The sequence below is a fragment of the Phycodurus eques genome, chromosome 2 (assembly GCF_024500275.1).
Source record: "Phycodurus eques isolate BA_2022a chromosome 2, UOR_Pequ_1.1, whole genome shotgun sequence".
NCBI lineage: Eukaryota > Metazoa > Chordata > Actinopteri > Syngnathiformes > Syngnathidae > Phycodurus > Phycodurus eques.
This window is the reverse complement of record NC_084526.1, coordinates 34,979,228-35,000,307: the sequence shown is the minus strand read 5'-3', so window position 1 is coordinate 35,000,307 and position 21,080 is coordinate 34,979,228. Positions and strand designations below refer to the sequence as shown.

Sequence of the window (21,080 nt, the reverse complement as noted above, 5' to 3'; positions counted from 1 at the left end):
CTATAAAACGCTGATTCCTTTCCCTACCCACCGATGAAGCACAGGGTCAGTGTTTGTGATACTGTGAGACAATGTTTATGTGAATTTTGTCCCAATTCATTGTGATAAGTTGCTACGGTGAAGTTGTAGCCCAATGTTAAATTAAGTTTTTTTTTGTTTGTTTTTTTGTTTGAAGATTAAAATAAACGCTAAAAACCATCAGTGCAAAAGTGCAACCAACCGTTAGCTGTCTCAATGTTGGCAAATATGTATTGTATTGTTTCACTCACCCAATTGACTGAGAGTTTACTTCACTGAAGCTCCGTGCAGTGTAGGCTGAGGCTCGGAGCGAGTCACACGCTACACATTGTGGAAGCCTCCTTTGCACAATGTAATCTTATTCCATTATTCCACTGAGGCGACTGGTCATTCATTTGAACAAAGTTAAGACATACTTTTGTTCGCCGCAGCTGCTGTTGCGCACAAGCACGTCATTAGGACTAGGCATCGAAACTGGGATCCGAAATTTTTAAATTTGAACGGTTCCGGGAGAACCGAAACATTAGCCCCGTTTACAATCGGTTCTTGATTCTCGATGCCCATCCCTAGTAGCACCGCACAAGCAGTGTATTAAGGTTTGATATACACCTAACAGGCTCAGCAGTAGTTCTGAATGAGGAGGATTCCTCCATTGCGGTGGGAGAAAAGGTTCTTGCATGTCTGAGGCAGTCTGTTTGTGAATGATAGGATGGGCGTTTAGCCTTCATGTGGTTGTGAAAGTTTGTGGCTGCACGAAGCTTGGCAATGCAGCCATCTCTGTGGAGCTGTTAATCAGCAGTCTCCCTGGGGTTAGAAGAGCATATGATCGTGAGAAAATGGGTACGTTTGTCTTTGAGTTGTGCTTTGAACCAAGTCTGACAGGTGTTTGTTGTACAGAAACGGGACTGTGCCGTTCACATACTTTAGTAAAGAATTATTAGTTGTTCAACAGTGAAGTGCTCTATCTTTGCATGACATTTGCCCTCTGTTTTCACCCTTGGTTCAGGTTTGTCCCATCCCAGAGCTTAATTGTGTCGAGGTACAGATTTTTGGTCATTCATGTCTGAGATGGGAGGTGAAGTGTTTTAGGGATCAATTCAGTGAGTGAATGGTGAGAAGAACTTGAACAGAACACTAAATAAATCATCCAGAGAACCACCCCCCAACCCACCTCACCTCGTGTAGTCTTTTAGGCTGGTAATTGAAAGCACATTTTCCAGAATTGTGGTGCTGTTACACTGGGTTTTCAGAATGAGGGACAGGCTGCTTTTTGTTTGGGGATTGTGAGTAAAGGGTTTACTTTTAAGGTTGAGGCCTCTCAGGCTTTAAGATGTTTTGGGCCATACAACTGTGTTTTGGCTATCAATTAAGCTGTGGAGTAAATTGAGACTTTCTCCACATTGATAACCATCTTAAAAGTATATACAGTGCACAAGTTGGTTTTCTGTCCATACTTTTCTGTCCAAATGTAGTTTTTCAAAATGATTATGCCTTAATGATTTGGAAATGACTTCTGAAGTCAAACCAAGTGATTAAAAAAAATCACTGTCCTTAAACATTTTGTCTAAATCTCGCTTTTTGAGTGTACAGCCTACTTTTTGTCTGTGTAGGGTAGTTTGAGGGTAGCCAAAAGTGTTAAAAAATAGAGCGAGTATCCGCATAGTATTCCAAACACTGCTAGTTGTTTCTTATTGGCATGCCAATCTCCGTCTTAGAATGTGTTGTAGGCATTATAAATTTATACATAATACGTAATTTCTATGCATTTTACATAATTTGTGAAGATCAATTTCTAAGTATCAAATAACTTATATTGAACAGGAAAGACTACTCAGCCATTAGATCTGTCAGACGTTGTTAAGCTGCAGATGTCTTTTCATCTAATTTGATTTCAAGTCATTTGGCAAATGACTTAACTGGCTTTGGTAATGAATGTGTGTCATATATTTTACTTTAATTATTTCCCCCTCTACTTGTTTGACAATGTGAGAATTACCGCAGGGAAGTTTCCACTTGTCAGTAGAGGGAATTTTTACTGGTGCATTGGTCACGAATGTTGGATAAAACGCCGTGGCTGTCTTTGAGTTGGGTTGATGTTGTGGAAGGTGCCATATTATTGTATAATTATACTTTGTGGATTTCAAGAATGCCACAGATTTACTGTCCTTTTTCAACAGCTTTTCACTGCAACCAGAGTGGGACACTTTCATTTTGATGTCTTCCCAACAACCATGACTCTTGTTTACATGTTCTAGTAAGGCCTGGCTGTGTAAGTTTGTTTGTATTGTTGGACTGTGTTACTTTCCATGTCACACTGATTTTTATGATAATCTTCAGCATTTGGTACACCAGAAAGCTCAACTGTTGGGGTCTGTGAAAGTCCCGCACTTTATAGGCCATTTTAATGGAGAGCAATGACAGAGTAGAGCTTTGAAGACAGTCGTTAACTTCCTGGCAAACTCTCATCCCAAATTTAAGCCTCCTCTCGTTTCTTTGATTGCGTTGTCTCCTGGTTCTCCACTCCATCACTCCAACATCACGACCCGTACATATTTTTGAGGAAACGGTCAGCCTTGTTGCAGATTCACGTCTAGTCTTCTTTTCATGATCTCTTGCTTCTGTAAGGTTTCTGTCATGGACCTAGCCAGCATTCTTTGCCCAGCCTACGTTAGCCCTCAAGAGACATTATTGGATGATTGCTTGCTAATAAAATCTATCATCTGGAAACTACTGCAGGTGATGTCAATGTTTTGGGAAGGGAGTCTTAAAGTGTCATAAATCATAGAAAAACATACGCTTCACTACAGAACCTTTTCCTAACAAATGTGTGTAAGAGAGTCAAACCTGAGTTTCTCGTGTGTGTCTTTGCCTTCTGTCTTGTGTAGAAGTGGTCCAGTGTGAACAGTCCCCTCTTCTTGCCACTTATCCCACCAAGAGCACCTGGGTTCACAGCAGTGGTGTTGACCTACGATCGTGTCGAGAGTCTTTTCCGAGTCATCACAGAAATTTCCAAAGTTCCTAGCTTGGCTAAGCTGCTGGTGGTGTGGAATAATCAGAACAAGAGTCCTCCTGAGGGTGAGTAGATTCATTCACGCATCCACACGACATGAGCTCACACGTCGTCGTCTCAGGTGCACTACGGTAAAACATGGAAAGTGTTTGTGAACAGGAAAAGGGCTTGCTTCTCCAAACAGTTTTCATCACTAATTTGAGTTTCTTGGGGACACTTAATTTAATGGTAAATGAACATCTGAATCAACAGCAGACTGTTACGGCCGTTTGTTCTTTTTTTCATTTGTCTCGGGAAGCTTACGACTTCTTGCACCTCTGTTTTTGTTGTTAATGAGGCAACACGAATAGTACACCACTGTTAACCTGTCTTACTCTGCTGATGGCACCATGTCTGTTCTTGACCAGAAATCAAATCAACCCTGAGTTGACTCATATAATGAAGTAGTAGGAAGACTTTGAAGTGCTCTCTCGCGGCTGCAGTTTTTCTTTTCATCAGCGGCGCCTGGCTGGAGTGGCGTGACCCATTAGAATTAACGAGGGGCCATTGACAGGTCAGACTCTCAGGTCTCAGTCAAGTACAAGGAATTATTTTTTTTCTCATTCATACCAAGTCTTACAGGCTGCATTGTTATTGTCTTTTGTAGTAAAAAAAAAAATAATAATCCCTAAACGCTAATGTATACACTCTACACAGCAACTGGGTATCACTGCAAAAAAACACAAGTCATAGTTTCTATCCTAAACCTCTGGCTAAAAAGCTTTGATTCCGGCCCTCTTTTTGGAGTCGAAAAAGTCATTGAAATTTGATTTATAAGTTTACAAGGCTGAACTCAAATAATACCATTGTCATGATGTTTCTTGGCAGTGTTGAAATTAAGGAGGGAATGACAACAGTTGGACAGGCAGAAAGAGAAAATTGGATTCTTAACATAGCCTGCCAATTGTTTTTGACGTGCGTCGTCTGACACTGTTTAGAGGAGGTCGAGCTCTTCTCACAATCTGCTAAGGCCCATCAACACAATTAATGAGGGCACACGTGAATGATCAGTGTGCTGACAGTCTTGCCATGGACCCAGGATCTTTAAAATCTTCCCTTGATAAAAGAGCTTCGGGCATTTGCGTCATGAAGAATAGTAACTGCAAGAGTTTTGCATGTGCTCTTGCCTTGCACTGTTATGTTATATTTACACTGCCTGCACAAACTGTCAGTAGTCAAGTACTTCATAGATATTTGTCCTTCACAACCAAGGAAGCCATCATTGTTTTCAATTTCTAAATACAATTTCATTAACCCCTTTTAATCAGCATAAACTTGTTGAAACATGTTATGCAGGTAGCTCTTATTTTGTTTCTGTTATACTCTTCAGCTCTCCCTCCAGTTGTGAAGTGTAAATTACTTTTAAGCCATTGCAAAATACAACATATGAATTATTACCTTGTATAAACCACATCTTCACAGCCTGTTATTTTTCCACTCTTTCCAGGTGCACTGCACTGACATAGAAATGGGGGACTAAGTTTCCCCAGCATTTTCCACTTTAAGATTTTGTATCAGAGGCAGGACTATGCCCCTTTAAATAGTGATTGCTAAAATGGTGGGACAGGCATGTGAAGTTTTATGCTTAACACCAACTTCCCCTACCCTGCTGTCCGAAAAGTATTTTACAAATCACACCGGGACCTTTGTGATGCCGTCTCATGCATCTAATACTGTTTACTCCGTCTCGCTGTATAAAAACATACCCAGTTGTGGCAAAGTCCCACCTTTATTGAGTTTTGTGGCGGTCTTTTGACAGTTCTCTATGTAAAAGATGTTTTAAGATCAGTCAAAGTTTCTACAAGCGAAGCACACAACTCTGTACAGTGATGTTTGTGCTAAACCATGTCAGGTGTCAAGGCTGCTCCACCAATATCGTAGACCACTAAAGTTTGGGTTATCATGACATTAACAGGGACACTATTCTCTTCAGTAAATTTTTTTGGGGGGATAATTATTGTTACCAAACGGTTGCCTTGCTTTTCTCTTCTCAGAATCTCTTTGGCCCAAGATTGGTGTGCCTCTCAAAGTTGTGCGCACAAAAGAAAACAAGCTGAGTAACCGCTTTTTCCCCTATGACGAGATTGAGACTGAAGCTGTGTTGGCCATTGATGACGACATCATCATGTTGACATCTGATGAACTGCAGTTTGGTTATGAGGTGAGCAAGTTCCAGACAACTTCTACCAATAATTTCCCATGTTTCTACTGATGATCTGTAAGGGCCAGGAGCCATTTCCTTGTGATCACAGGCCTCAAAGTTACAGGAAAAGATTAAAGTCACATAACAAGGCTTTGACTGCCTCATGCTCATGTTTGATGAGTGAGGAATGATGATGGGCTTAGAGACTATGATGTTCCTTACCCTCACCTGAATGCATTTAGAAGTAATTTAATAAAATTGTAGCCAGTTTAAGGAGAATTACGTTGAATTAGAAGCAGCACAGTAGAACTGTTGGCACTCACTATATGTGGGTTTCAAGCAGAAGAGTTTGTTATAAAGTCACTCTTCTATAATGTTGCTACACTTTTCTTCAGCCTCAAGCCAGTTTGCCATGTCGTTGCCCTGTTCCTTTCATTTCTGTTACAACCTTGGACAAATGAGTCTTCCACTATGCAGGACAGTATAAGAGCAACACAGTTACAATTAATTCTGCTGACCAAACTACAAATACACTATGTTGTGCCAAGATTGCCAAAAGTATTTGCTTGTGTGCGTGTGTGTATATATATATATATAAAATGTTTATGTTTAAGTTTTTCACAGCTGGATTTGGGGATCCTCTGCTGTTCCTCCTTGCAGAGCCTCTCCAGTTCTGTCAGGTTGGATGGTGAACGTTGGTAGACAGCCATTTTCAGGTCTCTCCAGAGATGCTCAATTGGGTTTAAGTCAAGGCTCTGGCTGGGCCATTCAAGAACAGTCACGGAGTTGTTCAGAAGCCACTCCTTCATTATTTTAGCTGTGTGCTTAGGGTCATTGTCTTGTTGGAAGGTGAACCTTTTGGCCCAGTCTGAGGTCCTGAGCACTCCGGAGGAGGTTTTCGTCCAGGATATCCCTGTATTTGGCCGCATTCATCTTTCCTTCAATTGCAACCAGTGGTCCTGTCCCTGCAGCTGAAAAACACCCCCACAGCAAGATGCTGCCCCCACCATGCTTCACTGTTGGGACTGTATTGGACAGGTGATGAGCAGTGCCAGGTTTTCCCCACACATACCGTTTAGAATTAAGGCCAAAAAGTTCCAACTTGGTCTCATCAGACCAGAGAATCTTATTTCTCACCATCTTGGAGTCCTTCAGGTGTTTTTTTAGCAAACTCCATGCAGACTTTTATGTGTCTTGCACTGAGGAGAGGCTTCTGTCGGGCCACTCTGCCATAAAGCCCCGACTGGTGGAGGGCTGCAGTGATGGTTGATTTTCTCGAACTTTCTCACATCTCCCGACTGCATCTCTGGAGCTCAGCCACAGTGATCTTTGGGTTCTTCTTTACCTCTCTCACCAAGGATCTTCTCCCCCGATTGCTCAGTTTGGCCGGACGGCCAGCTCTTGGAAGGGTTCTGGACGTCCCAAACGTTTTCCATTTCAGGATTATGGAAGTCACTGTGCGCTTAGGAACCTTAAGTGCAGCAGAATTGTTTTTGTAACCTTGGCCAGATCTGTGCCTTGCCACAATTCTCTCTCTGAGCTCTTCAGGCAGTTCCTTTGACCTCATGAATCTCATTTGCTCTGACATGCACCTGTGAGCTGTCAGGTCTTATATAGACAGGTGTGTGGCTTTCCTAATCAAGTCCAGTCAGTATAATCAAACACAACTGGACTCCAATGAAGGTGTAGAACCATCTCAAGGATGAGGAGAAGAAATGGACAGCACACGAGTTAAATATATATATATATGAGTGTCACAGCAAAGGGTCTGAATACCTATGGCTGTGTGATATTTCAGTTTTTCTTTTTTAATAAGTTGCAAAAATTATGTGTATAGGTCAGTATGGGGTGCTGTGTGTACATTAATGAGGAAAAAATGAACTTAAATGATTTTAGCTAATGGTTGCAATATAACAAGAAGTGAAAATTTTAAGAGGGTCTGAATACTTTCCGTACCAATTGTATATTTCCATGTTCTTGACATGGAAATTTCACCAGATGTTGGGAACGACCCAAGTGACCCATGCATACAAATAAAGTAGAACGAATTAGGTTGTGTGTAATAATGTGAAATGACACAGGGAAAAAGTATTGAACACACCGACTAGTATTTAATTTATACTTTGTACAGAAGCCTTTGTTTGCAATGACAGGTTCAAGATGCCTCCTGTGTGGAGAAACTCGTCGCATGCTTTGCTCTGGTGTTATTTTGGCCCATTCCTCCACACAAGCAGTCTTCAAATCTTGAAGGTTCCGTGTGCTTCTTTTATGGATCTTGAGTTTCAGTTTTTTTCCATGGTTTTTCGATTGGATTCAAGTCAGGTGATTGGCTGGGCCATTCTATCAGCTTTTTTTTCTTTCTTTGAAACCAAATGAGAGTTTCCTTGGCAGAATGTTTTGGATCATTATGCTGCTGAAATGTCCACCCTCATTTCATTTTCATCATCTTCGTAGATGACAGCAGATTTTGGTCAAGAATGTCTCTGTACATTGGCCCATTGTGACATCCAAAGAGTTAAATTTTGCTCTCATCCAACCAGACTATATTCTCCCAGTATTTAACTAGCTTGTCCAAATGTTGTTCAGCAAATTTTATAAAAGCTTTGACATGCTTTTTTTTTTTTTTCAGCAATGGGGTTTTGTGTGGTGAGCGTGCATACAGGCCATGGCGGCTGACTACATTACTCACTGTTTTCCTTGTGACAGCAGTACCTGCTAATTTCAAGTCTTTTTGAAGCTCTCCACAGGTGGTACTTGGCTCTTGGACAAATCTTCTGATTATTCTTTGCACTCCTCTGTCAGAAATCTTGCGAGGAACACCTGATCGAGGCAAATTTATGGTGGTATGATTAGCTTTCCACTGACTTATTATGGCCCCAACTGTGCTCACTGGTACATTCAGAAGCTTAGATATGCACCTGTAACCAATGGCATCGTTATGTTATGCAACAATTACTTTGCGATGGTCTTGGGAGCTCTTTGCTCTTACCCATCATGAGATGTGTCTTGACTCACACCTTGGCAAAGAGACCTTTTTGTTGACCGTCAATTAGGACTGAACCAGCTGATATTCATTTGCACTGACAAGGGGCTGGATTGCTGTTTGATTATTGTGTATGCGTACAAGATGGGCACCTGCCATGTTGCAGGTGCAGAACTGGTAAAAATGTTTTCAGTCACTTTGCATTTTGGTTGGGTCAGCACATATAGACCGGAATTTGACTCCATGCCAACGATACACAGACATCCCACCCCAAAGTCATTAATTGTTTGGGGAAGTATGTTCATCTCTATAAGTGCCTTAATCACTGTTACTTTTGTTTTCATAACATGATGGTAATTAGTGAATGGTATTGTGTATCTGTCTCCTCGTCAGCTACTTGCGCTACCACAAATGGTGCACCTGTCCTTCAGAATAAGAGCCCAACATTTGCTAACACAACAATGTTACCCCCCACACACACACAAAGTGTAGGGCCCCTATGCGCATTTCCTTCTTTCTTGTGGTTATTTTTGTGTTTGTTTTTTTAAAAAGAACATTGTTCTTATCGCCTTCCTTATATATTTTTTTGGTTTCATGCCAGGGGTCATGTTTTGTTTTATTCAACTATTTATTTTAATGTATGTAAAAATGGAAAAGAGATTTTATTTTAATTTGTATTTTTGTTGTTCTAAATGGGAAAAAAAGACATTTTGCCTCTTTTGAATATTACGGTATTATTGCATGTGGCCTGACCGACCTCAGTAAATTGACCTTTAACTCACTAAAAACATTTTGGCGCCCCTTCAAGAATTGTATTTGGGTACCCCTACCCTAGGTCAACACAATCCGTTCCGGGATGAAAGTTGTCATCCAGTCACTAAAATTGTTTTGGAAATAAGGAAAATAAAGCAAAGTGATTCTGTTGCCATAATAATTCTACAGGCAATTTTTTAAGTACCACTTGTCATACACATCTAAGAATAAATTAATCATCTCTTAATGAAAATTAAGACAAAGTAAAAACAATAACACTCGATCTTCAGGGACAAACGATGAAGCACATCTCACTGCTAATAGTAAAAACAACAAAACAGTTGAAAGTGATGCATGTGGTCAATTATTTGAACGTCACAAAGTCTGCTTGCCTCATAGAACTAGGATGTCTTTCTGCCCCCGACTTGTTGTGCGCCATACTTTAGTGTTTAAAAAAAAAGTGTTTATTACCCCTCATAGCTTTTAACAGTGGAAATACAAATCATACTGAAGTATTCAAAGAAAGCATCAATCATAGGCATTATTTTTTTTAATACTTTGAGATTGCATCAACACTGTATGAGTATGCGTATCCCAGAGCTGCCAAATGTTACGGAACGTCCGTATTTTGTTACGGAAATCATTGAACATTCCGGACACTGATTGCTCCGGATGTTGGATAAAAAATCCAGCGACTGACATTACCGTCACATCCACATTGAACAGCAGTTTGGTCCAAGCTATTTTATTCCGCCCCCTGGCTGTCAAGCCGCGGAGGCGAATGTTCTCTTTGCGTCTGGTGTCAAGGCATTATAGGTCACGGATCATCGCCTCCACGGTAGCAAATAAGCTACACTTCTTACCATGCTTCTTATACATATCGTTGACGTTATCAAGAAGGGAGGACAAGGAGTGGATAGGCGAAGGTGATGTCAAAGCCATGCTAATTCCTAAGCAATCATTACAAGCAGTTGCAAAACATCAAAATAAGTGATTTGATGATACAGTACACTTGTCAGATAGGTCTGTCTGGAACAGCATTTTTGTGGAGAGTAGCCAACTTTGAACAACAAAATAACAGACCAATTAATGTGTTTAAAGATATAAATATAAAATAATGCACGTCCACACAGGACACCGCATCTGAACTGGAAATGAATTTGTACGTCACTGCACACGTCACTTCAGAAAGTGGGCAGGTTAAAAGTATATCATTATTATTCATAAATATTTGTAATATAAGATAAGACTTTATTAGTCCCACAATGGGGACATTTCCATAGTTTCAGTAGCAGTTGTGGATATAGGAAATATAAATATGTAATAGCATGCAAGAGAAGACATAATTACATCTCTTCTTCTTATATGCACTTCTTGTATTCATACAAGAAGTACATTGCACAAAACAGAAACGAAAACATAAACTATCTAATTCAGCCTACCAGCAATGTTATTTGTTTGTTTGTAAAATAGTGCTGAGTTTTAATTTGGACGTTTGCGATCTGATTAATCTGCTTTAATAGACTTGGGATTTTTTTGTTTTGTTTTGTTACCAGTGTTGAACACAGAATTAGCAAAGGTGAATTAATTAATCCATACACACAGATCTTTTTGATGATGGAACGTTGAAATCTCACATACTGGTGCTTTGATTCAGGCTGTAACTGCATCCGTCAACACAGGGTTTATGGAATAAAAACATTAAAATGACATAGTGAATCCGCAATTTATTAATGATTATTATTATGACTGTCGCAACGTGATGTTCTTGACAAAATTGTGAAAATATGTAAATACAGACAAATTTGGAAAAATTGTTCTGGAAGTGAATGTTTATAGGTTGGCACCTCTGCTATCCTAATATTCACACATTACTGAATAGTCGTATTTATGTTTTGTTGATTTGAGCTTCTATCATAACACCTCCTACAGGTATGGAGGGAGTTCCCTGATAGGCTTGTTGGTTACCCGGGCCGACTGCACCTCTGGGACCATGAAATGGGAAAGTGGAAGTATGAGTCGGAGTGGACCAACGAGGTCTCCATGGTTCTGACGGGTGCTGCTTTTTACCACAAGGTGACCCAGTAGTTTCCACTTTCACATAGGCTTCCTTCTGATTATCTTAAGGTTTTTGTTTTAGTGTCATGACAAAAATAATCATAATAATGATGCAGATGCAGATGTAACTTGTTTTGGGTGGGACGTTTTTCATTATAATTGGGGATTAAATGACATGGAGCAGTTTCCTGTAGACTGCTGTGTGTGGACTATTAAGGTTAGAAGGCAATATTACATTGATGGATGAGCGGAACGTTGCAGGTCGGGCACACCACCTCTCAGTCACGCACTCAGTTTCGAAGGAAATTCTACCACAGCAGCCCCTCTTACGTACTTTTTGGTCATCCAGTGACTGCTCTATTCTTCTTATTGAGCATTTTCAAATGCCTATTTTTTTTGTTGCAGTACTTCAACTACTTGTACACATACAAGATGCCGGGAGACATCAAGAACTGGGTCGACGCACACATGAATTGTGAAGATATTGCCATGAACTTTCTGGTGGCCAACGTTACTGGCAAAGCCCCCATAAAGGTACATTCATCTTATTGGCTGCTTTGGGGGCTCTAACCTCACAAAAAGGGGGGTGTAAGTGAAGACAGACAGAGCGGGCCCACATCTCTGGGTCTGATCAGTTGTCACCCTGACACTTCACTGCATGGCCCCCCTCATCTAGGTTTGGGGGCCCAAACTCAAGTCCTGCATTAACCTCTCTTATCAGCGGTGTGGGGAGACTCCCACTCGGAGCTTATGGAAACACTCACACACTGCGACCAAATCGCATTCTGCAGACCCCCCTACGCCTTCACCCAGTCTCTCCTTATCTCACACAGGTTCTTTCAGAAAATCCTGTCTTTCACTTCATTGTCTTCTCTGCTCCAAACACACACATCTACTGCCGGAGTGTTGGGACTGAGGCGAGCCATACATCATCGCTCTGCTCAGCCAACATTCTCCCCACTGTGCTTGCATTCTTGTTGGAAGTGGCAGGCTTATTTCAGCAGACAGGACCATTTATTAGCTTGAAATGAACTGACATTTGTGGGTGTGACTTTCTTTAGGTGACCCCCAGGAAGAAGTTCAAGTGTCCTGAGTGTACTGCCATAGATGGCCTGTCCCTGGATCAGACGCACATGGTGGAGAGGTAATGCAGTTATCCGATGCAGAATTGTTTGTTTGGTCGTAGACTTTTGATCTTAAATTTTGATCATGATCAGGACGCAATATTTTTGACTTTTGGATTTTTATACATGGGCACAACTCAGAGTACAATGAAAGCCTGGAAGTTTGTGGATCGGCATTAGCTGATTCACACATTAGTTATTTTTTTTGTTTTTTTGGGGGGCTTATTTGCTGGAGAAAAAAAAGACGTATTTGTCGTTTTTGTGTTCAGGCCAAAGCAATGCAAGTAGTACTTTGGTGCCATCTTGTGTTCAAAGAACCTTGTGGAAATGAATTGTGGAGCTTCATTTAGACTGAATTAGTGTCTCGCCACCATCCTGCGGCATCTAGGTGCCAAGGATCTATGTTGAAGTGAGTTTCATTTAGACAAAAGTAGTGCTCTCCTGCCGTTTTGTGGCATCTACAGACAATTGTAAACCTTTTGGAGGGGTCAATTACTTGAGAGGATTTTCCCTATTTGCGGCAGGGTTTGGGTCCTATTCCCCAGTGTACACCGTAGTCTGTATATGGACTGAAAACAGGATATGAACAACTCAAACAAGTAGAGTTTTGTGAGATCTTTGTGAACCACCCAGCCTCAGGATTATGAGGGTTATCTATTGAGAACCCATAAAAATTATTTGTATTGATTATGCAGCAAAGTGGCCTAGTGTGTTTATTTTTCAATATTTTTTTGTTTATTTTTACTCAATTAGAACATTTGTTCGGAGGATGAGGGTTAAAATTTCTGCGCCTGCCTTCCTGTGTAGTGTTTGCATGTTCTAATAATAGTAATACGGGCTGTTCGGTCCCTGTTCGACCGGAGTCAGAGTTTGGTCCGCATATCCGGCAGTAAGTCTGACTCGTTCCCGGTGAGGGTTGGACTCCGCCAAAGCTGCCCTTTGTCGCCGATTCTGTTCATAACTTTTATGGACAGAATTTCTAGGCGCAGCCAAGGCGTAGAGGGGTTCCGTTTTGGTGGCCTCAGTATTGCATCTCTGCTTTTTGCTGATGATGTGGTTCTGTTGGCTTCATCAAGCTGTGAGCTCCAGCTCTCACTGGAGCAGTTCGCAGCCAAGTGTGAAACGGCTGAGATGAGAATCAGCACCTCCAAATCTGAGACCATGGTCCTCAGTCGGAAAAGGGTGGCATGCCCTCTCCATGTCGGGGATGAGATCCTGCCCCAAGTGGAGGAGTTCAAGTATCTTGGGGTCTTGTTCACGAGTGAGGGAAGAATGGAACGGGAGACCGACAGGCGGATCGGTGCAGCGTCTGCAGTGATGCGGACTTTGTATCTGTCCGTTGTGGTAAAGAAGGAGCTAAGCCGAAAGGCGAAGCTCTCAATTTACCGGTCGATCTTCGTTCCTACCCTCACCTATGGTCATGAGCTGTGGGTCGTGACCGAAAGAACGAGATCCCGGATACAAGCGGCCGAAATGAGATGGCTTAGGTGTCTTGCCCACGGACACGACTACAACATGGGCTCGAACGGGGCTACGAACCGGCGACCCTTCGGTTGCAGGGTGTACCGCTTACTCTTGGCGCCATGCCGCCCAATGCTTGCAAAGCAATCTTCCAATGCAATGGGTTTTCTCCACATTTCCACCCACATTCTTCTTTTATTTATTTATTTTATTTTATTGATTTTTTTTAAGCCTGTCCTGTTCACCTGCATGGCCTTGCAGAATAGTGGATCTGTATGCCTTTGTGCTAGAAGAGTTTTGCTATGCAACAGGGGAGTTTGGACTACTCCCTCTGTTTAATTTTAGCCAGCTGTCACCCAAAAACAGTCATAGCCCGCCAAAGCGAGCCCATGTTACGCACCCGTCGTTAGCAAGGACGGGCGAGGGTGCCAAGGGTGGGGAGAGGAAGGCAGGGCCCAGAGGGGAGCTAGGGGGGCGGACCCCCATCTCTCCGCGGCCAAGTCAAGCCAAGTGAAATGTGAAAACCACACACCCACATTCCCAAAAAAAATGCATGTTAGGTTAATTGTAAATTGTCCATAGTGTCAGTTTTTGTTTGTCTCTTTGTGCCCTGTGATTGGTTAGCAACCATTCATATACCCTGCCTCCTGCCCCAAATCAGCTGGCATAGTATAAACTCGCCTGGGTGAAATGAGAGCTGGATGGATGGCTGGATGATATTTTATGATTGTGGTATAGAACTGGACTAAATCATAATGAGGTGCCTCCATAATCCAAAAATATTAGAACCTACTCACAGCTTGTTGCAGCGTAATTTTACACTACTGTAAACGTCAACCACAATGATAAAAATATTGTGATGTTATAGTGCCACCAGAAAGTATTCACACCCATTCACGTTTTCCATATTTTGCTGTGTTAAAGCCTTTTTATACTCCCGCGGCCGACAGCGCCCTCATTACATCACGTGACCAACGTATTGGGCTGAGCGGCCCCCTATGCGTCACTTGACGTGCACACGGCAAAAATTGTCGCCACGCATAGAATCCCGCGGCGATCATCTCTCGTGATTGGTCCTTTTAGTCACATGCTGTGATGACGTACTTACTCAGATTTCCCCTTGGTTCCACATACCACCGCTTTCTTGATCGATTTGGCAGTATGATTAAACATATCATCTGGTCATCTAGGTCCATTTGTTCTAGCAGACACTGTTCCACGGTCACCATTCTTGTTGCTTTGTTCCTTGTTCCGGAAAGGAATGGAAAAACGGCTACCAGAAATGGCCATAAAATGCAGAGGAAACTCCACCCTGTGGTGTCCTAGCCAATACCAGCCGTAGCGACACCCCTGACTTGGAGGAGAACTGCAGCACATTTTCAAAACAGTGCGCGTGGGTTACGCTCGAATATAAAGGCAAACTGCGCGCGGGATAGCCGCAATGATGTCAGCGCGGTCGCCGTCCGCGCGAGTATAAAGAAGCCTTGAGATGTATTCTATAGTGTTCTTTAAAGAAAAAAAATACATAAAATATCCCATATTAAAAAAGTAAAAACGTATTTTCAGACAATTGTGTAAATTTATAAAAAATGTAAACATTAAAACATAATAGGTACATAAGTATTCTCACCCTTTGCTGTGCCTCTCAAACTTAAGCTCAGGTGCATCTGATTTCCACTGATCATCCTTGAGATGGTTCTACAAGTTGAATAGAGTCTACCTGTGATAAATTCAGTTGATTGAACATCATTTGGAATGGCACACACCAGTCTATATAAGGTCTCATAGTTGGCAGTGCATATCAGAGCAGAAACCAAGCAATGAAGTCTCAGGACCCTTCCTAGAGCTGGCCATCCGACCGAGCTGAGTAACTGAAGAAGAAGGGCCTTGGTCATAGAGATGAACAAGAGCCCTATGGTCACTAAGGCGGCGCTCCAGTGTTGCCTTGCGGGGATAGGAGAACCATCCAGAAGGTCAACCATTGCTAACGCATGCCACCAATCAGGCCTTTATGGTAGAGTGGCCAGACAGAAGCCATTTCTCACTAAAAGGCACATGGTAGCCCGCTTGGAGTTTGCCAAAAGGCACCTTAAGGATTCTCAGACCTGCAGAAACAAAATTCTCTGGTCTGATGAACCCAAAATAGAACTTTTGGGCCTGAATTGCAAGTGTGATATCTGGAGAAGATGAGACACTTATCATCACCTGACTAACACCATCCCTATGGTGAGGCATGGTGGTGGCAGCATCATGCTGTGGGGCTGTTTTTCTGCTGCAGGAACTTGGCAACTAGTCCACACAGAGGGTACGATCAACGCTGCCAAATATAGAGAAATTCTTCAGGAGAACTTGCTCCAGAGAGCTCTGGAACTCAGACTTTACCTTCCAACATGACAATGACCCAAAGCACACAGCCAAGATAACAAAGGAGTGGCTTCAGGAGCAGCCTGTCAATGTCCTTGAGTGGCCCAGCCAGAGCCCGGACTTGAATCCAATCCAACATCTCTAGAAAGACCTAAAAATCGACGCTGCCCATCCAACTTGACTGACCTTGAGAGAATCTGCAGAGAAGAATGGGAGAAAATGCCCCAAAACAGATGTGCCAAGCTCATGGAGACATACCCAAGAAGACTTGAGGCTGTGATTGCTGCCAAATGTGCTTGAAGAAAATATTAAGCCAAGGGTGAGACTACTTATGTACCTATTATGTTTACATTTTCAGTAAATGTGTCTGGAAATAGGTTTTTACTTTGTCATTATGGGATACTTTATGTAGATTTCTTTAAAACTATACTCAAATCATCTTTAGAATAAGTCTGTACCATAGCAAAATGTGAAAAAAGGGGTGTGAATACTTTCTGGTGGCACTGTAATACCTCTGTGGCAATGTCCATTAAAACCTAGAATTATTGTTTATGTAAGGGCAGAGTTTTTGAAACAGCTCTTGTATTTGATCCCATGATTAAAGTGAATATGTTCATATTGTGGCTGGTCAGTGCACACCAATCTCACAAAACAGAACTGTACTTGTTTCAGTTGTTCACAGCAACAGCTAAATACAGACTACAGATGTTCTTAGTTTCCGTCGGTCCCGACATACCGCATTTGAAGTTTATCGATTTTTCATTGTCATACCAAAGATCCACACCGGTTCTCATCCAAATCCATTAGCAAGTTAATCTTATAACCATCCTACAAGTTTTCCCATCCATTGAGATTCTATACTTTCAGCTTCACTGTGAACTCCACATTTGAGCTTAAATAGTTTTTGTTTTTCTCCCTAGATCTGAGTGCATCAACAAGTTTGCATCAGTTTTTGGCACCATGCCTCTGAAGGTGGTGGAGCACCGGGCCGACCCGGTTCTCTACAAAGACGACTTCCCAGAGAAACTCAAAAGCTTCCCCAACATCGGCAGCCTCTGACCAGCACGCACTACGTGTTTGGACCTCACTACAGCTTCAGCAGAGCCACACTTGACTTTTCTGCCATTATACATTCTCTTGTACAGTGCTTTTATGTTCCCATCACCTCTTTCATGTTAAATTGAAAATGCATGTTTGGTTTGGGATTCTTACACCCGATGTTAATCATGACTGATGAGTGATCCTCACTGAGCTTTAGCTATGATGGGATCAGTGCATATGTACATTTATACATATGGATTTTGCTTCAGGAATGAATATTAGTTGTAATTTATTATTCCATATTTAACGTTTAAACGGTTTTATGGACTGGTTGGGGTGGGTTGTAAAAAAAAAAAAAAAAAGAAAATATTCTTGCCTAATTGACTGTATAGTTAATGGGTCTGTCTTAGCTGGAAACAAACAAGACAAGAAGAAATTCCCTGATTGGACAAAGCTGCTCTCAGAAATCTAATATTTAGATTTTTCTGTTGATCACGTTCCTGAGCTACTGGATTGTCTTCCGTGCATGTGATGTTAAATTGCTCGTGTGTCCGACACATCTTACAGATCAATAAATATTGCCTTGTTCTGAATTGGTGTATTGAATTTTTGATGCTGTTATTTATCCAGTTAAGTTTGGTATGTTTTTTTTTTCTATCCTTTGTTCATTCGAGGTTAAAAGTTTTTAAGAATTTACCTTTGCAATGGCTTTTTTTTTTTTTTTTTTTTTTGCTTTTTGGGTGGGTTATTTTTGTTTTAAAATCCATAAGGTCACTGTAATTGATTTACATTTTATGATAGATAATGATATTCCTAACTTTGTAATATGAAACAAAATGAAAACTACAACCCCAATTCCAATGAAGTTGGGACGTTCTGTTAAACATAAATAAAAACAGAATACAATGATTTGCAAATCACGTTCGACCTATATTTAATTGAATACACTACGAAGACAAGATCTTTAATGTTGAAACTGATAAACTTTTGTTTTTAGCAAATAATCATTAACTTTGAATTTTATGGCTGCAACACTTTCCAAAAAAGCTGGGACAGGGTCACGTTTACCACTGTGTTACATCATCTTTTCTTTTAACAACATTCAATAAACGTTTGGGAACTGAGGACACTAATTGTTGAAGCTTTGTAGGTGGAATTCTTTCCCATTCTTGCTTTGATGTACACCTTCAGCTGTTCAACAGTCCGGGGTCTCCGTTGTATTTTACGCGTCATAATGCGCCACACATTTTCAATGGGAGACAGGTCTGAACTGCAGGCAGGCCAGTCTAGTACCCGCACTCATTTACTACGAAGCCACGCTGGTGTAACATGCAGAATGTTGTTTGGCATTGTCTTGCTGAAATAAGCAGGGGCGTCTGTGAAAAAAGACGTTGCTTGGATGGCAGCATATATTTCTCCAAAACCTGGATGTACCTTTCACCATAAATGGTCCCTTCACAGATGTGTAAGTTACCCGTGCCATTGGGACTAATACCGCCCCGTACCATCACAGATGCTGCCTTTTGAACTTTGCATCCATAACTGTCCTGATGGTTCTTTTCCTCTTTGGCCCGGAGGACGCGACGTCCACGATTTCCAAAAACAATTTGAAATGTGGACTCGTCGGCCCACAGAACACTTTTCCAGTTTGCATCAGTCCATCTTAGATGAGCTCGGCCCCAGAGAAGCCGGCGGCGTTTCTGGGTATTGTTGATAAATGGCTTTTGCTTTGCATAGTAGTTTCAAGTTGCACTTAGGGTTGTAGCGCCGAACTGTATTTACTGACATTGGTTTTCTGAAGTGTTCCTGAGTCCATGTAGTGATATCCTTTACAGATTGATGTCGGTTTTTGATGCAGTGCCCCCTGAGGGATCGAAGGTCACGGGCATTCAAGGTTGGTTTTCGGCCTTGCCACTTACATGCAGTGATTTCTCCAGATTCTCTGAACCTTTTGATGATGAAGTGTTCTGTAAATTGACTGTCTGTTGTACTAGAGCGGCTCCAACTACCGGAGACAAATTCCTTGTGTGTTTTGGACATTCTTGGCAAATAAAGATGTTTCTGATTCTGATTCTGATATTATGGACCGTAGATGATGAAATCCCTAAATTCCATGCAATTGTACGTTGAGGAACATTTTCCTTAAACTGTTCGACTATATTATCACGCACTTGTTCACAAAGAGGTGAACCTCGGCCCATCTTTGCTAGTGAATGACTGAGCAATTTAGAGAAGCTCCTTTTATACCCAATCATGGCACCCACCTGTTCCCAATTAGCTTGTTCACCTGTGGGATGTTCCAAACAGGTGTTTGATGACCATTCCTCAACTTTCTCAGTATTTTTTGCCACCTGTCCCAGCTTTTTTGGAACGTGTTGCAGCCATAAAATTCCAAGTTAATGATTATTTGCTAAAAACAATAAAGTTTCTCAGTTTGAACATTAAATATCTTGTCTTTTTAGTGTATTCAATTAAATATAGGTTGAACATGATTTGGAAGTCATTGTATTCTGTTTTTATTTATGTTTAGCACAACATCCCAACTTCACTGGAATTGGGGTTGTACAATAACAAGTCTGCTTTTGTCATCTCTTGCCCTTTTTTCACATTTGTGATTACGATGTGGTTGTTGAAAGATGACACAAGTTGTATTTATATTTTGATATCCGCCTTTACTTGGAATCTGTGAAGGTCCAAATCAGCCTCCATGACATTGTCCCCTGCCCTCGCTTCCCCAGCCTGTCACCTGTTGTTAATATAGGCTGTCTAATCCACCCTGTTCAGTGTCAGCAGTTCAAAAGAGTGCAGTTCGTATTTTTGTCATCTTCATTTAGCGTCACACCCTTGCGCGCTGTGCGATCTCATTTCATGACTCGTGTTCCATCAATGGCACTGAATGGATTTTGGGATGAGACAACATTTGGGGTTCGAAGACATAATGCAGTTACACACTGCATATTCGTAGTTTGGGATACGCCAGCAGTTTCTAATAGCTGTCAAGACCTGGGGACAGAAGCTTGAGGGACATTCTAACTTTGTGGGTTTTGCTGTGTAACCTTATTGAAATGATCATTTAAATGAAATCTATTATTGTTTCATAACTTGCAAAACAGATGCTATTAAAGAAGAGTTGCAATAACTTATTGTACTTTAATCACACAAAAATATCACACAAGTCATAGCTTCAAGGTACAACAATTACACATACAGTATAGAGGGGGAAAGAACAAATAAATGTTAGATTAAAAAAAAAAAAAACAAGACTGGATCATCTCCAAGAGTCTTAGAGCATTTACATGCACACATTAAAACACATAATACAAATACTCTTGTACTGATAGCATGACTTCAGTAGTATTAAAAAGGGAGACCAGCTGAGGCCATGGCATCAACTCATGTTGCATATTCCTTCTGGAGGATAAAGACAGCCTATCTTGTAGAAAAGAGGAAGATGTCAGCAGAGATGTGTTGATCCAAATTGAACAAAGCATAGCTGTAAACATGGGTATGTATTATAACATACTGTAACTGTATGTCCACATAGTCTGTGTGGCCACTGCAGCCCAAAGACAGTTGAGTGTGTCTATCCTGAAACACAATCCTGCAGGCTCCCCAGGGCTCAGTGTTAATTAAAAATCCTTCCTGGGTTGGCTGCGCCTCGACCCTGAGCCAGAGAGCTCTGCGACGGGGGCTGCAGTCGGACCGGTGGACACATTGTGCAAAGGGCCAAGCGAAGAGCATCAACTTTAGGGGGGGGGGGTCTTTGAAAGGAGAGACATGACAGCTGAGGGGGAAGCATGTGTGAGGCATGTTTGTTTTGCATTTAGCCCCTGAGCACAGCTGTGTGCACTGTCCTTTTCCCAGAACACCGGAACACAGCAGAAACCCTCCACCCAAGCCCTCAGCAAGTAAAGGGGGCCCCCATGTCTACATATCCAAGGCAATCCTCTCACTTTTGATATATGGACTATACAGTCTAGATTATGTCCTGCATATGCCTTGGATTTGGACCAAGGGGTAAAACTGGATGTAATTTTGGACACGTCCAGTGTGATGTGCTCTGCTGACAGATTATAGCCTGCACTA

The 21,080-nt window shown here is 41.7% G+C and overlaps 1 protein-coding gene across 5 annotated transcripts in view; it reads left to right on the top strand.

Moving 5' to 3' along the window:
• The window catches only part of ext2 (exostosin glycosyltransferase 2), a 68,129-nt gene that overhangs the window by 17,385 nt on the left and 29,664 nt on the right, over positions 1 to 21,080 (top strand). For 3 of the 5 annotated variants that reach the window (XM_061670471.1, XM_061670473.1, XM_061670472.1), the window contains 6 exons: positions 2,904 to 3,093; positions 5,062 to 5,228; positions 10,879 to 11,022; positions 11,410 to 11,538; positions 12,066 to 12,148; positions 16,874 to 17,587. In XM_061670471.1, coding sequence (XP_061526455.1) covers positions 2,904 to 3,093; positions 5,062 to 5,228; positions 10,879 to 11,022; positions 11,410 to 11,538; positions 12,066 to 12,148; positions 16,874 to 17,012 — 852 coding nt within the window. In that variant the 3' untranslated portion in view covers positions 17,013 to 17,587. Of the gene's footprint in view, positions 1 to 2,903; positions 3,094 to 5,061; positions 5,229 to 10,878; positions 11,023 to 11,409; positions 11,539 to 12,065; positions 12,149 to 16,873; positions 17,588 to 21,080 lie in introns of those variants that run through there. The other 2 variants (XM_061670474.1, XM_061670475.1) reach the window with 1 other exon arrangement.